Source organism: Camelus bactrianus, chromosome X (assembly GCF_048773025.1).
Source record: "Camelus bactrianus isolate YW-2024 breed Bactrian camel chromosome X, ASM4877302v1, whole genome shotgun sequence".
In the NCBI taxonomy this organism is placed as follows: Eukaryota; Metazoa; Chordata; class Mammalia; order Artiodactyla; family Camelidae; genus Camelus; species Camelus bactrianus.
The window spans coordinates 84705854-84731996 of record NC_133575.1 but is presented as its reverse complement, the minus strand read 5'-3'; the positions used below and the strand labels follow the sequence as shown (position 1 = coordinate 84731996).

General features: G+C 35.4%; 1 protein-coding gene across 2 annotated transcripts in view; it reads right to left on the bottom strand.

Moving 5' to 3' along the window:
* The window catches only part of RBM41 (RNA binding motif protein 41), a 56950-nt gene that overhangs the window by 23318 nt on the left and 7489 nt on the right, over window positions 1-26143 (bottom strand). For both annotated transcript variants that reach the window (XM_010946120.3, XM_045509987.2), the window contains one exon: window positions 538-941. In XM_010946120.3, coding sequence (XP_010944422.1) covers window positions 538-941 — 404 coding nt within the window. The remainder of the gene's footprint in view (window positions 1-537; window positions 942-26143) is intronic.

The following is a 26143-nucleotide window of genomic DNA, read 5'->3' as shown; positions in this document are numbered from 1 at the left end:
TTATTTACAATTTTACTTAGATATTTGCCAATTCCTCAAGGCTTAGAGGCCCTGTGCTTTCACTTTACTGCTTAGCTACCAGCAACATGTGTCATGTCATGTGAAAGCCAGGTGGAGCATTCTGAAGAGAAAACTCATGTGGTAACAATAAACCTTACTCACAACCAGGCACCATGGCTACCAGACATGGTGGTCCTAGGAATACTATTTGATTTATTACTAGCCTAGGAAATTATAGGTTTCTTTTCCTTCAATTGAGGGTTTCTAGTAGGTACGGACTAGAATTTGATCAAGATTTCTTTAAAATTCTAAGGGTAGTTTAGGAACTTAGAAAACCACAAAGAATATCATAGGAAATATGCTACTTATATAGTCAGAGCTACTTATATAGCAGAGAATTCAAGGTCAAGGAAAAACACAATCACTGTGACTATATCATGATTCTTTGGTATAATCAAAGCTAATTTAAAAGTATTACTTTAGGTAGAGGAAAATAAAAATGAAAACAACCCATTTTTTTCTTGGTTTGGCCTATACCTTGTTTGGCTCCCCTGGATTATATGAAGAAAACATAGGAATTTTTCGGATCTCTTCCTCTGACAAACGATTTCTCTGGATCTCATCTTCTGGGACAAATTCTATTGGCTGCGTCAGCTTCTTAGGCCCAGTCCAACACTGCTCAGGTGAATTATCAATAACTTTTGCCACATGGAGACTGGGACCTTTACCCTGTGCTGCCTGTTTTCCCTTGTCCTGGAGTAATGACGGGTTCTCAGCTGTGCCACTATCTCCCACTGACGTAGCTGAGACCAGTGAGTGGGAAGCAAAGGGTTCACCTCTCATTAGTTGGAACTCTTCAAGACGTTTTTTCATTATCATCTCTTGGTAAAAACTTTCCAGGTTGTTCATGGGATCACCTTTGTTCTTCTTTTGGGGTTCATCTGGATCAAGACAAAGAGATAGGGAAGTTCTACAAAGCCTACCAATACAACTTTTGACAAATTAATAAAAATTAAATCTTGGATCTCAGATATAGAAACTCTGCTGGGACAGGTGTTTACAACCTGCGAAAAATGACAATAATATATAGCTATGTTATTACAGCACATTTTAGGCAAGGCTAGGACTATGATGAGGCAAGTGAGGAACCTGTGGTACAAAATTTAAGGAGGTGCTCACTCTCAGGGTCATGCAAGTACATGCACCTAAGTGATAAAGACATTTGAAAACTGTAACTAGTATGGGATTATCACACTTCACAAAATTAATGACAATTCCTTAGTATTATCTACTACTGAGTTCATTCAAATGGCCCTGATTTTCTCAAAGATATATATTTTTTCACTTGATTCAGGATCTAAACCGGCCATTGGTTTAAACCTCTTTTTTTTTTTAACAGCTCTCCTTCTTTCCAACGCCTCCAACCCATTGTCCCCCATTCCAATGATTTATTAGAGAAACCATATCATTTGTTCATAGAACAAATGGATTTGACTCGTTGTTCCTCATGATATTATTTAACTTGTTCCTCAATCCCCTCTATTTCTTACAAATTGGCAGTTAAACGTAGAGCTAGGCTATCATGTGGCCACTGGCCACATGAGCCTATTTAAATTAATTTTTAAATGCCAGTTCCTCAGTTAAACTAGGAAAGTGGTTAGTGGTACCATATTGGGCAGAATAGATAAAGACCACTTACACCATTGTAGAAAGTTGCATTGGATAGTGCTGATATAGAGGCTTGATCAGATTCATATTTAGTATTTTTAGGCAAGAATCCTCCATATATAGGTGCATACTTCCTATTACATCATATTATAAGGCATATAATGTTTGGTGGTTCCATTTTTAGTGATGCTGAACTTGATCAGTGGATTAAGGTGGTATTAGTCTGATCCTGCCATTATGTCTTCTCATTCACATTTCACCTAGTGGGCTTTACATTCATTGATGACCATTGCCTAAATCCATTAATTTATTAAGAACTGTAAAACAAAGCTTCCCTTATTCTATTATTTATTTTGTGCTTATTATTTCTTTTGTATTTATTATCTGGAATTCTATAATGGACTTACCATCATCAACTATTTGGTTTACCTATATACAGTTTATACAGGAAAGGCAGGATAAATGCTTGATTTTTTTTAACCATTATTTATCAACTATGATCGTAATGAGTTGGTACTTTTAACAGTGTCCAATGATTATTTTTAGTATAATTGTGAGACATGTATTTTCATATATTTGATGTGTTTCAATTAAATGTAGTCATTATTACTTTTATTGGTCAAATTATCCCACTGAGGATCAGTGAAAGTCCCCTCAAATTGGCTCCTGTATTGCTTAATAGTTTTCTGGCACAGCAAGACGTCTCAAGTTCATCTTGTATATTTCCTGACTTAAACCCGGAATATTTCTCTAAGGACTCATGGTTCCTGTTAGTGGAAAATAATGTTTAGAAACCATAATGTGTTGCTAGGTGTGTTCACAAATGTTGAGTTGTTGCTTCTAGGGCTTTTCAGTGGACAAACCTAAGAAAATTTTTATGAGAAAAATAAATCATAAATTAATACTAGTATTTCCACTTCATATGTAAGATTATAAGATTTTTTACTCAAACTCCTTTATTTTAAACTTATATCTCTTTTCACATATGCTTAAGATATTGGTTCCTAATGATATTAACAAAATTATTTATTAGCTTTTTCATACAATATATAGAATTTTTAAATGTCAATAACAATACTAATCTATCAAGAATAAAACTACTAAATATAGTTTTATATTTCTTTGCAGTTACTTTTGCCCTTAAAATATATTCCATTAGGAATATACAAATATTGTTTTAAAGTCACTTTAAACAATTGTTTTCTCTGTACAGTTATGTTACCAACTTTATTCATAGTTAGGTTGATTTGTTTCAGGCTGTTTATAAATTTTAGGGATTGATTTTTTTCCTTTTTGATTAATTTTTAAATCACACAAAACATTTACATGGGTCTAAAGTGTCAACTCTTATATACAGTACCTTCATAGAAGTCTCACTTCCATCTCTATCCCATTCATTCCATTCCTTTCCTTCCCCATAAATAGTAATTTTTATTAGGTTTTGGCTTTATGGTTCCATTGTTTCTTTTTTGAAATATAAGCAAATAGGCACAAACACACATGTATAAAATTCATTACATCCATCTCCTACATAAGTGGTAACTTACTATAAACACTGTTCTACAACTTACTTTTTTGCACTTAACAATATATCTTGGTGATAACTCCATATTAATGTATAGAGCTCTTCTCCTTCCTTCTTACAGCTGCATAGGACTCCATTGTGTGGATGTATAATAGTTTTTTCAACTACTCCCCTACTGATGCACCCTGGCATTGTTTCTAATCTTTTTCGCTATTGTGAATAATGACCTGACAAACAGCCTTGTGAATACAGGATTTTGTATTTTTCAAGTATATCTTTGAAATAGATTCCAAGAAGTGGCATTGCTGAGATAAAGGGCAAATGTGTATGTAATTTTTCTATATATTGTTAAATTCCACTCTGTAGGAATTGTAATATTCCGCATTTCCATCAGCAAGGTATAAGGATATTTATGAAAGGATTTCTTAAGAGTCAAAAGGCATTAGCCATTAAGGAATATATTGACAAATTCAACTACATTAAAATTAAAAGCTTCAACAAAAATATCATAAAGAGAAAAGTTTCAGAATTGGTAAAGATATTTGCTGTACAACTGATAAATAACACAATCATTAGGAAAATGGACAAAAGATTGAAAAAGTGCCTCACAAAAGAGGAAATACGTTGGCTAATAAATATATGCAAACATATACTCAGTATTAGAATGCAGGGAAATGCTAATTAAGAAGGGAATGCCATATTGGCAAAAAATAAAGAAGAATACCAATACCACAGGTCAGTGAGACTGTAGAGCAAATGAAGTCCTCATATATTGCTGCTAAGAATGTGCAGCCACAAGGCAAATCACTATTACATCTATTAATGCAAAAAACATGTTCATAACATGACCCATCAATTCCACTCCAACATATATACCCTAAAGAAATTTGGGCATGCGTGCACCAGGATACTATAATAAGAAAACTTAGATCAGTGCTATTTATAATAGACTGAAACTAGGAAAATATTAATGTGCATCTAAGAAAAATCAATTATAAAATTGTAGTAAGTTTATATAATGAAATACTATACTCCAATGAAAGAGAACAAATTTCAGCTATGTATGGGCAAGTAGGTGAATACACTAATGTATATACTCAAAAATATTTATTCAGTGACTGTTATGATCCCAGGTACTATTCTAGGTTCTGGGGATACATCAATGAATAAAAGAAACATCCCTATCTATATAGAACTAAGTGAATTATATGGTATGCTAGAAGGTTATTAGTGCTATTAAAAAGAAAAAAATACAGAAGCTAAAGGGTAATTGGAAGGGCTAGGAGGTGGTAGCAGTCCTGGTTGCAATTTTAATGTTGGTCCGGGTAGGTCTCACTGAGAAGGTGACATTTGAGAGAAGACTTACAGAAAGTGAGGTAATCTAACACCCTGATATTGGAGTGAGGGCCCCAAGGAGGCAGTATGTTTCAAAAAAATTGTTAAAGTTTGAAATCATACAAAGTATTTCTCTGACTGCATAGAATTATATTAGAGATCCACTACTGGAAGAAATCTGGGAAAACCCAAATATTTGGAAATTAAACAACACACTTCTAAATAATCCACAGGTCAAAGAACTTCCAAAGGAAATTTTAGAATAATTTGAACTAAATGAAAATGAAAGTATAACATAACATTTATGGATACAGATAAAACAATGCTCAGAGCTTTAAACACTTGTATCAGAAAAGAAGAATGGTTTCAAATCTATAACCTGAGCTTCCAACTTAGGAAACTAGAAAAAGAGCAAACAAAACACAAAGCGAGGAGAAGAAAGAAAATAATATAGATTAGGGAATAAATCAGTGCAATAGAAAACAGAAAAAATGGGGAAAATCAATAAAACCAAAAGCCGGTTCTTTGAAAAGGTTAACAAAATGGCAAACCCTTAGCTAGACCAACCAAGAAAATAAGAGAGAAGACAAAAATGACTAAAATCAGGAATTAAAGAGGAGGCATCATTACTGACCCTATAGAAATGGAAACAATTAAAAGGGAATATTACATATAACTTTAGGCCAACAAATTAGAAAGCTTAGATGAATGTACAAATTCATAGGAAGATACAGATTACCAAAGCAGTCTTAAGAAGAAAGAGAACAGACGAAAAACCTATAATAAGTAAAGAGATTGAATTAGTAACCAACACACTACCCCCAAAGTCCAAGTCCAGATGGCTTCATTGCTGAATTCTATCAAATATTAAAGAGATAATATCCGTCCTGCATAAACACTTTCAGAAAATAAAGGAGGGAATATTTTCCAACTTATTCTATGATGTCATTATTTAACTGAAGCCAAAGCTAAAGAAAGGCATTACAAGCAAAGAAGACCACAGACCAATATCCCTTACGAACAGACATAAAAATCCTTAACAAAATATTAGCAAGACTAATCTAGCAACATATAAAAATGATTATGATTATATACTTGTAATTGGATTTATCCTAGGAATGAAAGATTGGTTTAACATCTAAAAATCAATTTATAAGGACATCATATTAACAGATTAAAACTTTAAACCACATGATCACTACAGTAGGTACAGAAAAAGCAGTAAACAAAATTCAACACCCATTAGTGATTTTTTAAAAATCCTCAAATAACTAGGAATAGGAGGGAACTTCCTCAACTTGCATGGGGTCAGGTGAATAATGACACCCCAAAGAGGTCTTACATCCTAACCCCTGGAATCTGTGAAAATGTTACATGGCAAAAAGGACTCAACAGATGTGATTAAGTTACTAATCATGCAGTGGACCCAATGTAATTACAAGGATCCTTATAAGAAGGAGGAAAAAGGGTTAGAGATAGTCAGATGGAAGTAGAGGTTGGAGTAATGTGAGGAAGGGGCCATGAGCCAAGGAATGCAGATGGATTCCAGAAGCTGGAAAAGGCTCCCCTAGAGAACTCTAAAAGGTATGCAGCCCTATGGACATCTTGATTTTAGGACTTCTGACCTCTAGAACTATGAGAGAAAAATTCCATCTTGCTTTAAGCAAATTAAGTTCATGGTAATTAGTTACAGCATCCATAAGAAAGTAGTATTCTGCTGAAGAGCATGCACAAAAATCCTAGAGCTAAGATCATAGTTAATGGTTAAAAACTGAATGTTTTCTCACTAAGATTGGGAACAAGGCAAAGATGTCTGTTCTCACACTTCAACATTGTACTGAAGGTTTTAAAGAATTCAAACAGGCAAAACAAAACAAAACAAAAACAAAAACAAGACATCCAGATGGAAAAGGAAGAAGTTAACTATCTTTATTTATAGGCAACATGATTTTCTATGTAGAAAATCCTAAGGCATGCACTGGAACTACTAGAACTAATAAGAGTTTAGTCACAGAATATAAAATGGCTATACAACTATATTTCTATATATTTACATGCAACAATCAGTAAATGAAATAAGAAAACAATTCTACTCACATCAAAATGAAATAAAATATTTAGAAATAAATAAAAGTATAATATACATGAAATGAAAATTACAAAACATTGCTGAAATAAATTATAGAAAATCTAAATAAAGGAAGAGACATTTCATGTTCGTGGTTTAGAATATTCAATATTATTAAAATGGCAATTTTCCCCAAATTTAATTACAGACTCAACACAATCCTATAAAATTCCAGCAGGCTTTTTCTAGAAAAATTGACAAGCTGCTTCTAAAATTTACATGGAAATACAAAGGACCTAGAATAACAAAAGCAATTTTGAGAAAGAGAAACAAAGTTGGAAGAGTTACACTACCCGATTCCAAAACTTACTATAAAGGTAAAGAGATTCAGAGCATAAGTATAGGCATATATATAGGCATATGTATATATAGGTATACAGTTCAATGGAACCAAAATAAGTGCCCAGAAATAAATACATCTATGGTCAACTGATTTTTCTACAAAGGTGGCAAGACAATTCAATGGAGAAAAAATAATCTTTACAATAAACAATGCTGGGACAATTGGATATCCATATAGAAAAATATGAACTTGGACCCTCCATCTCATACATAAAAATTAACTCAAAATGGATAACAGATCTAATTGTAAAGGCTAAAACTACAAATGTTCTATAAGAACACATAGGAGAATACATTTCTGTGAATTCGGCAAAGATTTCTTAGATATGACACCAAAAGCACAAGTCATAAAAGTACAAGTTGATAAATTGAACTTTATTAAAATTAAAAATATTTGTGCCTCAAAAGAAACCATTAAGAAAATTTAAAAATACAGACTGGAAGAAAACATCTGCAAATCATGTATCTTGTAAAGGACTTGTATTCAGAATATATAAAAAACTTACCACTCATTACTAAGAAAACAAACAACCCAATCAAAAAATGGGTAAGAGACTTGAATGGACATTTCATCAAAAAAGACAAATGAATGGCTAATAAACACATGAAAAAGTACCAAGATTATTTGTTATTACAGAAATTCTAATTAAAACTACAATGAGATATCAGTACACACGCACAAGAATAGCTGAATAAAAAATATGCAACAAGTGTTGACAAGGATGTAGAAAAGTAGGAATGATCAGGCATCACTGATGAGAAAGTAAGATGGTGCATCCACATTGGAAAACAGTTTCACAGTTCCTCAAAAGGCCATACATAGAGTTATCAAATGACCCAGAAATTCCACTCACTCAAGAGAAATGAAAACATAGCTACACAAAAACTTGGACATGAATGTTTATAGCATTATTCACAATAGCCCCAAAGTGGAAATAACCTAATGTCATTATGTGGCGAAGGAATAAAGAAAATATGGTATACCTATATAATGGAAAATTATTTAGTAATAAAAAGGAATGAATTGCTGATACATGCTACACATGAACAAATGTCAAAAATATTATGTTACCTGATAGAAGCAAAATTTTAAAGATCACATATTATAAGATTTCATTTACATGACATATCTAATAATGACAAATTTATACTGACAGAAGTTTTAGAGTAGAAATGGGAGTGATTTACCACAAATGGGCTCAAGGGAATTTTGCAGAGTGATGGAAATGTTCCAAAATTGGATGTAGTAATGATTGCAGAATTCAATAAATTTACTAGAAAAGCACCTAACTGAACACAAGAGGTGAATTTCATCATATGTAAGTTACATATCTCAATAAATCTGTTCAAAAATTAAGAAAGAAACTATTCAGTTTCACAAAATGTTAGAAGAAATAGAAAACAAACTATACTGAAAGACATTAAAGAACAATTAAATGAATAAAAAGATATACCATATTTTAATTTGAAGATTCATATTATAAACATGTCAATTGTCCTTAATTGATCTACTTGATGGACTGTCAATCAAATTAACATAGAGAGAGAGAGTAAGTGTGTGTGTGTGTGTGTGTGTGTGTCCGTATGTGGAACTTGAGAAGCTGACTCTGAAATTTCCATGGAAGAGCAAAGTGTCAAAAGTAGACAAAACCCTTTTGAAGAAGAATAAGGTGGAAGGATTTGTTCTCCCACTGTACTAGATATCAAGGCTAAAAAGCTAAACTGTGTGCTATTGATTCTGTAACAGTCAAAAACATCACAGGATCAGAAGAACCCAGAAGAACACCCATGCTCGTATGAATACCTGATATATGACAGAGCTAGCAGTACAATAACAATGCAGGGGTCACATTTTCAATATATGGGTATCGGTATAGAGGGTTATCTATGTGGAAAAAAAATAAGAAAGTGGAATCCTTACTTCACATCATATACATAAATCAATTCCAGGTGGATTAAAGAGTTAAATGTGAAAGGAAAAAATAAAGCTTTTAAAATAAAGAACAATATCTTCCTGAGCTCACTTAGGGAAGGATTTATAAATCAAGCACAAAAAAGCACTAAGTAGAAAGGAAAAATCAATATATTTTACTAGATAAAAATAAAGAACTTTTATTCATCAAAAAATACCATAAAGGCAGGGAAATGATAAGCAACAGAATGGGAATAGACATTTTCAACACATATAACCAACAAAGAGCAAGTATCCACAATGATAAAGAACTTGTACAAATTTGTAAGAAATGCATGTAAGATTAGAGATGAAATTTGGAGATAGAATATTCATGATATACAACCACAACACTTTTCTAGCCCTCTCTTCTCCATAGCAGTACTGAAGGTAAGTAGTAATCACTGAGATCTGCCATATCCTAGGGCTTTGGGGCTGAACTATTACTTTGATACATACTAAAGTGATCTCTGAAACAAGACTGTATCTGGACATAGATACAAGCAGATGGAAAGACATTCAGACAGGAAACAGACATTTCTACATTTGCTAAATGGTCAAAAGAACTGAATAGCCATTTCACAAAGGAGGCTATCCAAATGCTCAATAAATGTCTGAGAAGATTTCCAACATCATTAGATATCAATAAAATAAAATTAAAATCACAAAGAAAAAAATAACATAGACCTGGACTTCTGAAAAACATTAATGTCCTGAATGACAGACAGACAGACACATACACAAAAGACTGGGGAATTGTTTGTTCTAAACCAAACTAAATATAATGTGATCCCGGATTGCATCCTGGATTTAAAATTTAGAAATCTAATTACAAGCTGTATGTTAGATAATATTATAATAGTATAACAATGTTCAATACTTTAAGAGTGATCAATAATACTGTGATTACATAGGAGAATGTTCGTGTTCTTAGGAAATGAAGTATTTAGAAGTAAAATCTGTAAATGTCTGAAACTGACTTTCAAATAGCTTAGCAATAAACAAACCACACATATACACACACATACAACATTCTCATGTAGGCAAAGAAAGACATTAAGCAAATGTGGCACCAACAGTTGTGAAATGTAGGTGAAGGGTATGGATGTACTATTCTTCCAATTTTTATCCATGTTTAAATTTTTTCAAAATAGAAGGTTGAGGAAAATAACACTTTACTAAAGATCAAGAAAATAAAAAGTAATATAAATGAATATCAATGATTAAGAAAGGGGAAAAAGAATACAATGAATTATAAGTAATTTATCAGATTAGCATCTGACAATACCAGTGTGGACAAGGATATGGAGCAACATGAACCCTCACACATGGTTGGTGGAATTTTAACTTGGGAAAATCCCTTCAGAAAAGAGCTTACATCTATTAAAGCTGAAGATGTATGAACTCTTCACCCTTCAATTCCACTCCTAGATATATACTCTGAGAAACTCCTGCACATGTATCCCAGGATAAATGCACAAGAATGACCACAGTAGCAGTACTGATACTTATACCCCCATAAAAGGAAACAACTCACATGTCTGACCTCCGTAGAATAGATAAAATGTTGGTATGTTCAGATAAAGGAATACAATACTGCAATGAAGATGAATTAACTATGGCTACACATTGCAATATGGATGAATCACAAATATAATGTTAAGTGGAAAAGAAAGACCCAACAGAATACATATAGTACAATTCATTGATATAGTGCTTAAAAACTGGCAAAACTGAATACTGCTTAGTGCTGGATGTATGAGTCGTAAAAATATAAAGACATGAATAGAAATTATTACCACAAGCCAGGACAGTGTTTATATCTGATGGGCAGGGGGTTGTGATTTCTAAAGGGCATACAGGGACTTCTGGAGTATCAGCAACGTTTGATTTCTTGATCTGACTGAACTTATGTGTTAAGCACTCTTTGCCTTGATCCATTTCATTATCCCTTCCAAATTCATGCTCATCTGGAACCTCAGAATGTAATCTTATTTGGAAATAGGGTATTTGCATATTTAATTAGTTAAGATGAGGTCATAATGGATTAGAGTAGGCCCTAAATCCAATGACTGGGGTCTTTTTAAGAAGGCCATTGTGAAGACAGAGAGACACAGAAGAAGAATATCATATGATGATAGGAGCAGAATTGGAGTGAAGCATTTACACACCAAGGATTGCCAGCAATCACTAGGTAGGAGAGAGGCATGGAATAGGTTCGCCTTCACAGCCTCCAGAACTGTGAAAGAATAAATTTCTGTTGTTTTAAGCCATCCAGTCTGTGGCATATTGTTACAAAAGCTCTAGGAAACTAATACCTAAAGCTGTGGAAGTGGCTTTGGAATTGGGTAATGGGTAGAGGCTGGAAGACTTTTTGAGGTGCCTGATAGCAAAGGCTAGTTACCTGGAAGAGACTGTTGATAGAAATATGGATGTTAATAGTGGTTCTGGTGAGTGCTTAGACGAAAGTAAAGAGGACATTAGAGAAAGCTTCTATCATCTTAGAGAATACATATATCATCAAGAACAAAATTTTGCTAGATATATGAATATTAAAAGTGCTTCTGTTAAGGTCTTAGAAGGAAATGATGAACATGTTATTGGACACTATAAGAAACGTGATCATTGCCATAAAGTGGCAGAAACTTGGCTGAATTGAGTTCTGCTGTTGGGTGGAAAGTATAATATAAATGACGAACTTAGATATTTAGCTGAGGAGATTTTTAAACAAAGTGTGGAGGATGCAATGCAGTCTGGTTTCCCAGTGATGTTTATAATAAAATGAGAGAGGAGAGAGATAAATTGAGGGAGGATCTGTTTAAAAAGGAACCAGCACTTGATGATCTGGAGAATTCTCAGACTGTCTAGATAGTGTGCTCTGGAAAAAGCGCCAGTGGTGTGGCTGGACAAACTTTCATGGAAGAGATTAGGTATACGACTCATGTATCCAATAAACCATCTCAGCAGAAGCCAGGAACAGAGGAGCAGAGGAGGGGTTATCCAGAAAGGATCTGTGGAGAACCCTCATATCTAACATGTGGATCTCCTAACATACATAAGAGACTGACAAGATTTTTAAGGACTTTATACCAGCAGAAACAGTGCCAGCCGGGTGTAAAAGTAACAGAGACATAGTAAAATGAAGGAAGGTAAAATGAAGCCGCAAATGCAAAAAGCCAGAGAGGGTGGGGCTGTGGCTGCTCTGGTAGGCTTAGATGGTGGGGCTATCCCAGAAGGTGCAGAGAGCAAGGCTACCCCTAGGGGCCAGAGAACAGAGCATTAAGCCCAGAGCATTACTCTTAGGCCTTGAAACCTAAAGGAATTTGCCCGGCTGGGCTGCTAACTTCCTTTAGACCAGTAACCCCTTTATTCCTTCTTTTTCATCCTTTCAGAATGGGAATGCCTGCCCTGTGCCCATTTCACCATTATATTTTGGAAGCAGACAACTTGTCTAGTTTCAAAGGTTTCTGGACAGAGAAGAATTTTGCCTTAGAATGGAACATCCAGAGCCTCATTGACCCTGATTTAGACGCTTTAGATAATGAGATTTTGGACTTTGTGAGTTGATATTTAGATGAGATTTGGGACTTGGACCACACTGAAATAGGTTAAGATTTTAGGGGATGTTGTGACAGGATATATATTTTGCAGGTGAGACATGAATTTGTGGAGAGGGCTGATTATACTGGGTTGAACAGCGTACCTTCAAAATTCTTGCCCATCCAGAGCCTCTAAATGTGACTTTATTTGGAAATAGGGTCTTTGCAGATGTAATTAGTTAAGATGAGGTCATACTGGATTAGGGCAGGCCCTAAATCCAAAGACTAGTGTCCTTATAAGAAGGTTATACGAAGACACAGAGACATAGACACACAGAAAGACTTAAGTGATGACAGAGGCAGAGATTGGAATGATGCACCTGCAACACCAAGGAATGCTGGAGATCACCAGAAGCTAGAAGAGACAAGGAAGGGTCCTCTTCTAGAACCTTCAGAAAGAGCATGGCCCTGCCAACACCTTGATTTCAGACTTCCAGCTACCGTGAGAGGACAAATTTCTGTTATCCTAAGCCATTAGATTTGTAGTTATTTGTTACAGCAGCAATAGAAAAATAATGCAATAATTTTGGAAAACTCTTCTAAGAAATTTTTTTTTGTAGACAGAAGGAAAACTTATTGATATACACAGTATGAATGAATCTCAGAAACATTATGCTGAGTTAAAGAAGCCTTACACAAAGAATACATAGTGTATGGTTTTAGTTTTGTGGAGTTCTAGAACAGACAAAACTAATCTATAGTGGAAATAAATCAAAACACAAGTTGCCTCTAGGAAAGTGGAGTGGGAATTATTGAGAAGTATGATGGAACCTTCTGAGGTGATGGTAATCTTCCATGTGTTAATAAGGGTTAAGTTACTCAGATTCAGTGGTGTGCTGAACATGGTCCAATGATTGTGTGCATCTCTTCCCAACTTCATGTTCAGTGATAACATTTTGGTAGTTTGAAACTGGCCATGGTGGGAATATGTACATCATGAAAACTGGCACATAATACAAATCAGAGTCTTTTTTCTGTTAAACATTTACCAAACCATCACTACAAAGATGTATACATTGGTCAAAAGTAAGCAAATGAATAGTTAAGATTATGCATTCATTGTATGCAAATTTTACATCAAAAGAAAAAAAATGTAAATATTTAATTCTAGTTAACAATATGCATACTGAAATATTTAGGGAGACATGTATTTACATTGGCAATCTATTTAAGATACGTCAATAAAGTAAGATGGTTTGATAGATGGATACAGGGATAGACAGATGTGATAAAGTAAAATATTAATGGTAGAATCTAGCCATTGATGTAATGAGCGTTTATGACAAAATTCTTTCAAATTTTCTGTGTGTTTACAAATTTTCATTAAATATTTAAAAAAATGCTTTCCCATTTGGATACCAAAAAACTATTAACATATGTACTTAATCCTATCTTTTTAGGACTTAATTTTTATATTTCATTTTTTCAACCACTGCTACTTATTATGGTATATAGTGAAGTGAGAGAATATAAACATTGTTCACATAGCTAAACAACTGAAGGGCATTTTTTGTTTTTATCATTTTTTAAAGAGTTCATGGTAGGAGTATGTACACCATGGAAACTGGTAAATGGTGCAAATCATGTTAAAATCTTGAAAGGAAAGGAACAATATTGGGGATAACTGACTGAGGTCCCTGGGGAGATGAGGGGGACAAGATCCAGCACAGAGGTATAAAGACTAACCTTAGGCAGGAAGGATATCCCTAGCACTGAATTGAGATGGAAGAAAATGAGAGCTGGGATATGGAAGTTAGCAGAGAGTCAAGCAGAAAGTGGATGAAGGTTCTTATTGATGGCAGTGTTTCTTTTGAAACAGGAAAGAAGACTATCTGCTAAAAATAATGAAGCAGTAGGACAGGAAAGAGTAATGAAGATCCAAAATAGCATTTATAAGGAATGAAATAGAGAGCTGACCAGGGACTAAGAGATAGATTGCTGAACAACGAAGAAGGCTCTAGACAATACCAGAGATGAGAAGTTTGTAGAGGCACTAATCAACAAAATTATATGATTTTTCTCTAGTAGTGCTCATGCAGAAATAAAGAAGACAACTGGTTGGACTGATTCAGGGTTGAGGATTTACTGGATGGGCATGGTATACAGACAAGGAAGTAAGGAGAATGATTCAGTGGCAAGAACTTGGGTAAATAATGGATGATAGAGTCTGAGATGTAGAAGAAGAGACAGGAAGGGGATGACAGATTGGGAGAAAATAAAAAGGTCAAGGAACTGGAGATTTCAACAGGGTTGAAGAAATGGTATAATGGGTGTAATAGAGTTGTGAGAGCCAGAAGGATAAGAGAAAGGTTGTGGTCAAGAATAGAATACTACAGTTTAAGATTTCAGAGGAAGTATATTTCTAGAGATAATATATGCTGTTTTCCCACTGATTTAAGGTTAGAAAATGGGATATGTATTACACACACCAAAAAAGTTATCTCAAGATATAGTAAAATCACGCTTAACAAACTAAAAAAATCTTTTCAAATCACATATACAAATGCCACGACCAAGAGTACAGACTTTCATGTAAGAACGGACCTAGATTTAAGTTCCAGCATGGCCACTCAGTAACTGACCTTGAGAAAGTCACTTATCCTCTTAGAAGCTCAATTTCATTATCTGTAATACTGCCACTATCTTGTAGGGCTATTGGAAGGTTTAAATGAGTTAATATGCAAAATGCTTAGAACAGGGACTAGCACAAATAAGCCCTCAAAAATTATTAGCTATTAGGAATCTGGTTTCTGGGTAAGATGAAGTAAGCACACACGTCACCCTGCCTTTCCCACTGAATACAGCTATAAAACCTAGAGAGAATGCATGGAGCATGTGAAGATGGTGAAAAGTACATAGTAACAGGTGGAATAGGGAAGAAACTTAGAATCTGAGATAACAAAATCTCATTCCCGGGCATGGCATAACCAAATTGCTGAAAAGTAAAGAGTAAAAAAAAAAAAAAAAAAAAAGAAGAATAAAGAGAAAAAGTTTTTAAAATCCTTTCATTTATGGTTAATTGATTTTCCACAAAAGTACCAAGACAGTTTAACTGGGAAAGGATCATCTTTTCAACTAGAAGTGGCAGGACTATTGGATATCCATATGTAAAGAGATTAATGCAACCCTAACCTTACACCGTATGCGTAATTCAGAAGTTAATTCAAAATGGTTCATAGACTAGATGTATGAGCTAAAGCCATAAATCTTCTAGAATACACATGAGAAAAATCTTTGTGATCCTGAGTTAGAAAGAAATTTTAGCTAAAGGACCAAAAGCACAAGTCATAAAAAGTCATCAAATCTTTGTGATCCTGAGTTAGAAAGAAATTTTAGCTAAAGGACCAAAAGCACAAGTCATAAAAAGTCATCAATATCACAAACTCTGAAGCTTCAGAAAATGTCATTAAGAGAGGTGATGTCAGTGAAAATGGCAGAGTAAGAACCTCTTAGAATTCTTTCTCCATAAAAGCAATGAGAACACTGGCAGAAACTGTCAGAATCAACTTTTTCAGAATTCTGGAAATTAACCAAAGTTTGCAGCAATCTGGGAAATATTTATTGAAGAAAATAGCTGAATCTCAGTAAGAATAATAAATTTTGTGGCATTTTAACTTGCCCTTTTTTCATCCTTTTCTCCTGGGTCTGTGGTAACCTTGAAAACCAACAACTTCAAATCACAGTGAAAGGTCCACTTATATGCAGACTTTTTTTTCCACTAAATATATATTCTAGTACTACAGGATCTGCAGTTGGTTGAATTTGTGGATGTGGAACCCTGGAAATGGAGGGCTGACATAAAGTTACACAGGGATTTTCAACTGCTTAGAGGGTCAGTACTCCTAATCCTCGTGTTGTTCAAGGGTCAAGTGTATTTGCAAACCATATATCTGATAAGGAGTTAGTATCCAAAACACATAGGGAGCTTCTACAACTCAATGGCATAAGAACAAAATCTGACTGAAAAATGGACAAAGTATTTGAATAGACAGTTCTCCACAGAAGACATACAATTGGCCAATAGGTATATGAAAAGGTGCTCAGCATCACGAATTATCAGGGAAATGCAAATCAAAACCACAATGAACTATCACTTCACAACAGTTAGGATGGCTATTATCAAATAAACAAAAGATAACAAATGTTGGTGAGGATCTGGAAAAACTGGAACCCTTGTACACTTTTGGTGGGAATGTAAAATGGTATTACCGCTACTGAAAATAGTATGAAGGTTCCACAAAACAGTAAAAAAAGAAATACTTTATGATAAAGCAATCCAACTGCTGAATATTTATCCAAAAGAACTGAAATCACACATATAGAAGCAGAGAGCATAATGGTTATTGCCAACGGAAATGGGAAAATGGGGAGTTACTATTCAATGATTATAAAGTTTCAGTTATACAAAATGACTGTTTCAGAGATCAACAACATTGTGCCTACAGTTAACAATACTGTATTGCACACTTAAAATTTTAAGAGTGTAAGTCTCATGTTATATTCTTACCACAATTAAAAAAGAAAGAAAGAAAAATATTTTTCCCAGGAAAGTTAGGGCCTGAGAAGTCACTAATCTCCACTTCTGGCTGATGTTTAGGCTCTGATGTTGAAGCAGGAAGTGAAGTCTAAGACAAAGCTGTAAACTGCATTAAAGGGGTGACCCAACACACACACACACACACACACACAGCCCCTTGGCAAAGCTGGTGGACTTCTTGGTTCAAGATACTTAAGGAAAACTCTCTCCAATCATTAGTGCACCACTATGGTAACTGGACAGAGACTTCAGTGGCTTTATAGGACAAAGCTTCAAAATTGACAGAATTGGACCAGGACCGTCACTAAACAAACAAATACCAACAACAACAAACCCTGGGTGGGGCGGGGTTGATTGATTTTCAGAGTTGTCACATAATATTATTTTAAATGTCTAATTTCAACAACAAAAAAATCACTAGATTGTTATGCACTGAATATATGTGTCCCCCCCCTCAAATTCATATGTTGAATCCCCAGCCCTCAATGAGATAGTAATAGAACGTGGAGATGTTTGGGTAGTAATTAGAATTAGATGGGGTTCCGAGGGTGGAACCCTCATGAATGGAATTAGTGCCCGTAAGTGTCATCGGAGAGCTTGCTTCCTTTCTCTGCTCCCTGCCATGTGAGGATCCAACATGAAATCAGTAGTCTGCCACCTGGAAGAGGGGTCTCATCAGAACCTGATCATGCTAGAACTCTGATCTCAGATTTCCAGCCTCTAGAACTGTGGGAAGTAAATATCTGTTGTTTATAAGTCACCAAGTTTATGATACTTTGTAATAGCAGCCTGAGATGACTAAGACAAAGACACTGAAAATAAATAAACAAGCAAGCAAGTAAACAAACAAACCAGGAAAGTATGGTCCATACACAGGAAAAAAGAAAAAGTTGATAGAAATTCCCCTAAGGAAGCACACTGGGCTTCTCAGAAAAAAACTTTAAACCAGCTATCACACATTATTCAAACAATTAAAAGAAAACCATGTATAAAGAACTAAAAGAATGTTTCAGAATACCTTATCAAATAGAGGATAGAAATAAAGATAGAAATTATAATAGGAGAGAGAAGCAAGATGGCGGAGTAGAAGGACGCTTGTAGCTCACCATCTCCCATGAATACACCAAAACTCACATCTACATACGGACCTACTCAGCCAACCAGAGCACCTGTCGAACTGCGACACAACATCACCCTCTTTGAAAGACAAAGACGCCAAAAATCTGGTAAGAGAAAAGGGAAAAAGAAAGAAGAAAAAGCAAAACAGTGCAGGACCGATCCCACAGGGAGGGAGTGGCAAAGAAGGACTGGCGCTCGTTCACTGGGTCTCCCCTCTCCAATGGAGAGGCCAGCGGGACAGAAAGGGAGCCTCCAAGGCTCAGATCTGCACTGAGCACCCCTTGACCGACAGAACCGAGTTAAACGGGCACAGAGGGTCCCCGCGACACCCAGTCCAAGAAGCGAGCCAGCAGCTGGGGCCGGGACAGGCCACCTGAGCTGGGAGGAGGACTGGGGTGGCTGCACTGAGGCAGCCCCAGGGGACTGCAGGGTGCTGTGCACTGTGGCTGGGAGGGCATACGGAGCAGAACAACCTCAGTCCCCCATAAATTGCGAAAAAAGCAAAGCAACACAGCTGGTGTGCCCTGGCGGGAGGGGCACCATAGCCTTTGTCTCAGACCTGCGCCGCCATTACTGGCTCTTCTCTTGAGAGGCAGGGCGCAGCCACAGCCGCCATATCCTCCTATGTGCAGCACCCAGGTTGGGGCGGGGCCGAGACCTGAATCCATACCCCGGGGGCTCCGCAATCTCCTAGGCAGGACTGAGACTTGTTTACAGACCAAGGCAGATAGGATCTTTCTGCCCTGACACCTCAGAGAACTCGTACCACGAAGAGAAACAAGGAGCTAAGATTTGGCACAGAGCTGGTGGGGGGGGGTGTTCCATGGTCTTCCCCGAGCCCGCCTTTGGAACGCCAACCCGAGGCGGAGCTGGCAGCTGCACAGAGCAGGGGAGCAACCAGCGCCAGGAGAGGGCAGGTGGCAACCCACCTTCCTGGCAGGAATGCAGCACCTGACCATGGTGCCAGGAGGGGGTGCGATTCACCCACCTGCCTCACCTGAGCGCAGTATCTGACTGCGGCATTGGGAGAGGGAGTGACCCGCCTGCCCACCTGTAAGAGCTCAGCACGTGATCAGTGTTGGGAGGGGGCGTGATCTGCTAGCCAACAGCCACTGGGAGCAGCACAGACAGAGCACCTCTGGAAACAGCAAGCTCAGTTTGCAAAACAGGGCAAAGACACAAAGACCTCTCGATAAAATCATTAAGAGCACACTGTCTCCAGGAGAACTAGATAACTGATACTCCTTAAGCCACAGCGCCAGAGAGATATGAGCAATATGAAGAAGCAGAGGAACCACTCCCAATTAAAAGATCAGGAGAAATCCCCTAAAGCACAATCAAGGAAATAGACATTGATGGCCTAATAGATCAAGATTTCAAAAAAGGAGTGATCAAAGTACTGAAGGAACTAAAAGAAATAGTGTTTAGAGATATAAAATATGTCAAAAATGAAATACAAGCTATAAAGAAGAACCAAGTAGAATTAGTAAACTCATTTGCTGAGATGAGAGCCGACCTAAAGGCTGTACAAAGCCCGTTAGATAATGCAGAGGAACGAATAAGTGACCTAGAAGACAGGACAACAGAAAGCACCCGATCAGAACAGCTGAGAAAAACATATAAAAAACAATGAAAACAACAAGGGACCTATGGGATAATATAAAGCGTGCCAATCTACGCATAATAGGGGTTCCAGAAGGGGAAGAAAGTTCTTTCTTTCAAAGGGGATTGAAAAGGTCTTTGAAGAAATCATGACTGAAAACTTCCCAAACCTAAAGAAGGAATCAGATATCCAAGTACAGGAGGCTCAGAGGGTCCCAAACAGGAAGAACCCAAATAGACTCACATCAAGACATATCATAATCAAGATGGCCAGAGTCAAGGATAAAGAAATGATCCTAAAGGCAGCAGGAGAAAAGCAAAGAGTGAGTTACAAGGGAACCCCCATAAGGCTCTCAGCTGATTTCTCTACACAAACACTACAGGCCAGAAGGGAGTGGCAAGATCTATTCAAAGTTCTGAATGAAAAAAAGATGCAGCCTAGGATACTCTAACCAGCAAGGCTATCCTGTAGAATAGAAGGAGAGATAAAGAACTTCACAGACAAGCAAAAACTGAAAGAGTTTAGCAACACAAAACCCATGCTAAAAGAAATATTGACAGATCTACTCTAAATAGAAAAGAAGCAGGATGCTACAAAAATGAGCTCATAACTGGAAAGGAGATAACTACCATGAATTACAAAAAGAATAAACACAAAATTGTAAAAGAAGACATCTAAATCATTAAGAGTGGGAGAGGGAAGCAAGGAAAGCCACTGTAGAAATCACTATGGAGATTCCTCAAAAGACTAGGAATAGACTTACCCTATGACCCAGGAATCCCGCTCCTGGACATATATCCAGAAGGAACCCTACTTCAAAATGACACCTGCACCCCAATGTTCATAGAAGCACTATTTACAATAGCCAAGACATGGAAACAGCCTAAATGTCCATCAACAGAAGACTGAATAACGAAGCTGTGGTATATTTATATGATGGAATACTATTCAGCCACAAAAACTGACAACATAACACCATTTGCAGCAACATGGATGTTCCTGGAGACTGTCACTCTAAGTGAAGTAAGCCAGAAAGAGAAAGAAAAATACCATGAGATCACTCATATGTGGAATGTAAATAAATAAATAAATAAATAAATAAATACAAAACAGAAACAGACTCATAGACATAGAATACAAACTTGTGGTTGCCAAGGGGGCAGAGGGTGGGAAGGGACAGACTGGGATTTCAAAACTGTAGAATAGATAAACAAGATTATACTGTATAGCACAGGGAAATATATACAAGATCTTGCAGTAGCTCAGAGCGAAAAAAAATGTGACAATGAATATATATATGCGTTCATGTATAACTGAAAAATTGTGCTCTAAACTAGAATTTGACACAACATTGTAAAATGACTATTACCCAATAAAAAATATAAAAAAAGAAATTATAACAAAGAAATAGAAATTTTAAAGTTGAAAAGTATAATAACTGAAATGCAAAATATACTAGAGGGACTCATCAGAAGATCTGAGTTGACAGAAGAAAGAATCAGCAAACCTATAGATATGTCAAGTACCTCATCTAAGTAAGATTACCAAATCTAAGGAGCAGAAAGAAAAAAGAATAAAGGAAAAGTAACAGAGCCTCCGGGACCTGTGGGAAACCATCAAGCATACCAACATATGCGTAATGGAATCTCAGAAGGAGAGGAAGGGGTCAAAAGAATATTTGAAGAATTCATGGCTGAAAGCTTTCCTAAATTGATGAAAAACATTAATCTACACATCACAGAAGCTCAACAGACTACAAGATAAACTCGAGAAAAACCTATGTGGGTCTGTCCAAAGAGACACTTAAACCTGTAGTCAAACTATCAAAAACAAAAGATGAAGAATGGATCTTGAAAGCAGTGAGGAAGAAGAGGCTCATCATAGACAAGAGGTCCTAAGATTAACAGTTGACTTTTCAACAGAAACTACAAGGGGCCAAAAGGCACTGAGGTGACATATTTGATATACTGAGAGAAAAAGACTACCAACCAAACATTCAATGTCTAGCAAAAAACTATATTTTTTTAAAAACTAAATGAGAAATTAAGACATCCCAAGGTAAAAATATAAACTGACAAGAGTTCATCGCTAGAAGATCTGCCCTATGAGAAAAACTAGAGGGAGTCCTTCAGACCGAAGTAAATTAACACTAAACAGTAACAAATTCAAACAAAGAAATCACTAGTAAAGTTGACTATAGAGGTAAATATAAAAGACAGTAGAAATGTTTTTGTCTTTGTAACTCTTTTTATTGTTCCATCTGACTTAAAAGATAACTGCATAAAGCAATAATTATAAAACTGTGTTGATAGGCTTACAATCTAGAAAGATGTAATTTGTATGACAATAATAGAAGAACAGAGCTAAACAGGAACAAAGGCTTTGAATATTATTGAAATTAAGTTGGCAGTAATACAAACCAATTTGTTTGAGCTAAGGTGTTAATTATAATCCCCAGGGCAATTACTAAAGGAATAACAAAAAATAGTAAAAGAAGCAACAAGTTAATTAAAACGATATACTATAAAAAACGTATTTAACATGAAGGAATAAATGGAGTAGCAGAGGAACAAAAAAGATATAAAACATACTGAAAACAAATAGCAAAATGGTAGATGTAAATCCTACCTTATCAACAGACTCCAATTAAATACATTAAATATAAATTAACACTCTACACAATTAGAAGAATGAATTAAAAAAAGAAAATATGATCTAACTATTTGCTGTCTACAAGAGATGCACTTTGGTTATTTTTTAAAGGTTGAAAGTAAAAGGATAGGCAAAGATATTCCATGCAAAAAAGAATCAAAGTAGAACAGGGTAAAAGAAATTTGAGTCTTCTCCCTTTTTCCTTTGTTAAGTCTAGCTAAAGGATTGTGAATTTTGTTGGTCTTTCCACAGAAGCAACTTTTTAAAAAAAATTTACTTATTTAAATTTTTTAAAACTGAAGTACAGTCAATTACAATGTGTCAATTTCTGATGTACAGCACAATGTCCCAGTCCTGTATATACACACATATACCCGTTTTCACATTTTTTCCATTAAAGGTTATTACAAGGACACCATGAACTCTTCTACAAAACAGAACCAACTTTTGATTTTGTTGATCTTCTCTATTTTTTGAATTCTATATTTCATTTACTTTTGCTCTAATTTTTATTTCCTTCCTTAAGCTTTATGTAGGATTAGGTTGTTCTACTTTTTGTAGTTTTTTTCCATCAAACTTTACTTTTTAAAGCAGCTGTAGGTTCACAGCAAAATTGAGGGGAAGTTAAAGAGATTTCCCACATACTCCCCTGTCTGCACATACACTTAGCCTCCCTCATTATTAATATCTCTCATTGGAGTAGAGTATTTATTACAACTAATGAACCTACACTTAACACATCATAATTACCCAAAGTCCATAGCTTACATTACCATTTACTTTTGTTATTGTACTTTCTATGGGTTTGAACAATTTTTGAAGTTTTTTAAGGTAGAAGTTTTGGTTATCAATTTGATGCTTTTCTTCTCTATTAATATGAGCAATTTACAGTTTTAAACAGCCCCCTAAGTGTTGCTTCTACTGCATTCGTTATGTTTTGTATTTTCTTTTCATTTACCTCAAAGTATTTTCTAATGTCCCTTGTGACTTCTTTTTGACCCCTTGGTTATTCAGTAGAGTGTTGTATAATTTCTGCGTATTTGTAAATTTCCTAAATGTCCTTCTATTATCGATTTCTGATTTCATTGCACTGTGAATGGAAGTGGTGAGAATGGACATCCTTATCTTATTCCTGGTATTGGGAGGAAGATTTCAATCTTTCACCACTATGATGTTAATTATTAACACCAATATATGGCCAATTGATTTCTGACAAAAATGCAAAGGCAAGTAAATGGAGAAAGAATACTCTTCAACAATTGGTACTGAAGTAATTGGACATTCATAGGCAAAAAAGTGAACTTTAACATAAACCTCACACCTTATATAAACATTAAGTCAAAATGAATCATAGGGGTAAATGTAAAATAAAGAACTATAAAACTGTTAGAAGAAAATAAAGGAATAAATCTTTTTCCATAATCTGGTGTTAGAGTTCTTAGACATGAAAAAAAGCATGAGTCGTGAAAGAAAAAAATGGATAAACTGGATTCTATCAAAATTTAAAATATTTTCTCTGAAGCAAAAAATTTATACATTGAAAACTACTTAGGAATAAACTTAACCAAAGAGGTGAAAGACTTGCGCACTGAAAATTACAAATGTTGCTGAAAGAAACTAAAGACACAAATAAAAGCAAAGACATTCCGTGTTCATGGATTGAAGACTTAATAGTGCTAAGATGTAAGTACTACGCAAAGTGATCTACAGACTCAAAGCAATCCTATCAAAATCCCAATGATGTTTTTTGCAGAAATAGAAAAATCTATCCTAAAATTCATACGTAATCTCAAGGGACCCAAAGAGTGAAAACAATCTTGAAAAAGAACAAAGTTGGAGGTCTCACACTTTCTGATTTCAAAACTTACTATGAATTTACAGTAGTTAAAACAGTGTGGTGTTGGCATAAATACAGATATATGTACCAATGAAATAGAATGGAGAGCGTAGAAATATACTCTCTTACTTACAGTCTAATGATTTTCAAAGAGTGTGCTAAGACCATTCAATGGGGAAAGGCAGTCTTTTCAACAAGTAGTACTGGGAAGTCTAGATATGAACATGTAAAAAATGAAGTTGGACCTTTATATCATGTACAAAGTTAACTCAAAATGGGTCAAAGATCTAAACATAAGAGCTAAAAATAAAACTTTCTGAAGATAATACAGGAAAAAAGCTTTATGGCATTAGATTTGGCAATGATTTATTGGATGTAACCCCAAAAGCACAGAGAATAAAATAAAAAATTGACAAACTGGACTTCATCAAAAACAAAAACTTTTGTTCATCAAAGGAGTAAGAAGGCAACACATAGAATCAGAGAAAATATTTGCAAATCATATATATGATAAGGGATTAATATCCAAAACATATAAAGAATCCCTACAACTCAAGAACAAATAAACAACCCATTTAAAAAATGGGCAAAAGACTTTAACAACCTTGTATATTGCTGGTATGAATTCAGAATAGTATACCCTCTATGGAAAACAGTATGGCAGTTCCTCAAAATATTAAAGATAGAATTACCATATGATCCAGCAATTCCACTTCTGGGTATATATTCAAAAGAATTGAAAGCAGGGACTCAAACAGATAGTTGTACATCCAGGTTCATAGCAGCATTATTCACAATAGCCAAAAGGTAGGTGTAATACAAGTGTCTAAAGACAGATGAATGGATAAACAAAATGTAGTATATATATATACAATGGAATATTCAGTCTTAAAAAGGAAGGAAATTCTGACACATGCTCCAACATGGATGACCTTGAAGATATTATGCTAAGTGAGATAAGCCAGACACAAAAGTACAAATACCATATGATTCGAGTTACATGAGGCACCTAGAGTAGTCAGATTCATAGCGAGAGAAAGCAGAATGGTAGTTGTCAGGGGATGAGGGTGGGGGGAATGGGGAGTTAGTGTCGAGTGGATATAGGGTTTCAGTTTGAGAAGATGAAAAAGTTCTGGAGATGGATGGTGATGATAGATGTAGAACAATGTGAATATACTTAATGGCACAGAACTGTACACTTAAAAAATAGTTAAAATGGTCTATTTTATATTAGGCATATTTTACCACAATAAAAAAAGCTTGCTCTGCAAAAGACACTGTTAAGAGAATGAAGAGACAGGCTACAGACTGGGATAAAATATTTGCAAATCATATATCCAACAGAGAATTGTGTTTAGAATATATAAAGAATTCTCAAAAGTCATCAGGAAAAATAATTAAGAAACAGCAAAAGATTTGAACAGACACTTCAGCAAACAGGATAGAAGGATGGCAAATAAGCATATGAAAAGATGTTCAATATCATTAGCCATTAAGGAAATGGGGCATATATTCAAAAGAATTGAAAGCAGGGACTTGAACAGATAGTTGTACATCCAGGTTCACAGCAGCATTATTCACAATAGCCAAAAAGTAGAAGTAACACAAGTGTCTAATGACAGATGAATGGATAAACAAATTAAAACTACAATGAGATACCACTTCACAGCTATTAGAATAACTAAAATAAATACCAACAATACCAAACGCTGACAAAGATGTAGAGCAACTGGAACTCTCATACATTGCTGGTGAGAATGCAAAATGGTTCAGCCACTCTGGAAAATGGTTTGGCAGTTTCTTATAAAGTTAAATAAACACTTACCATATGACCCAGTAATCCCACT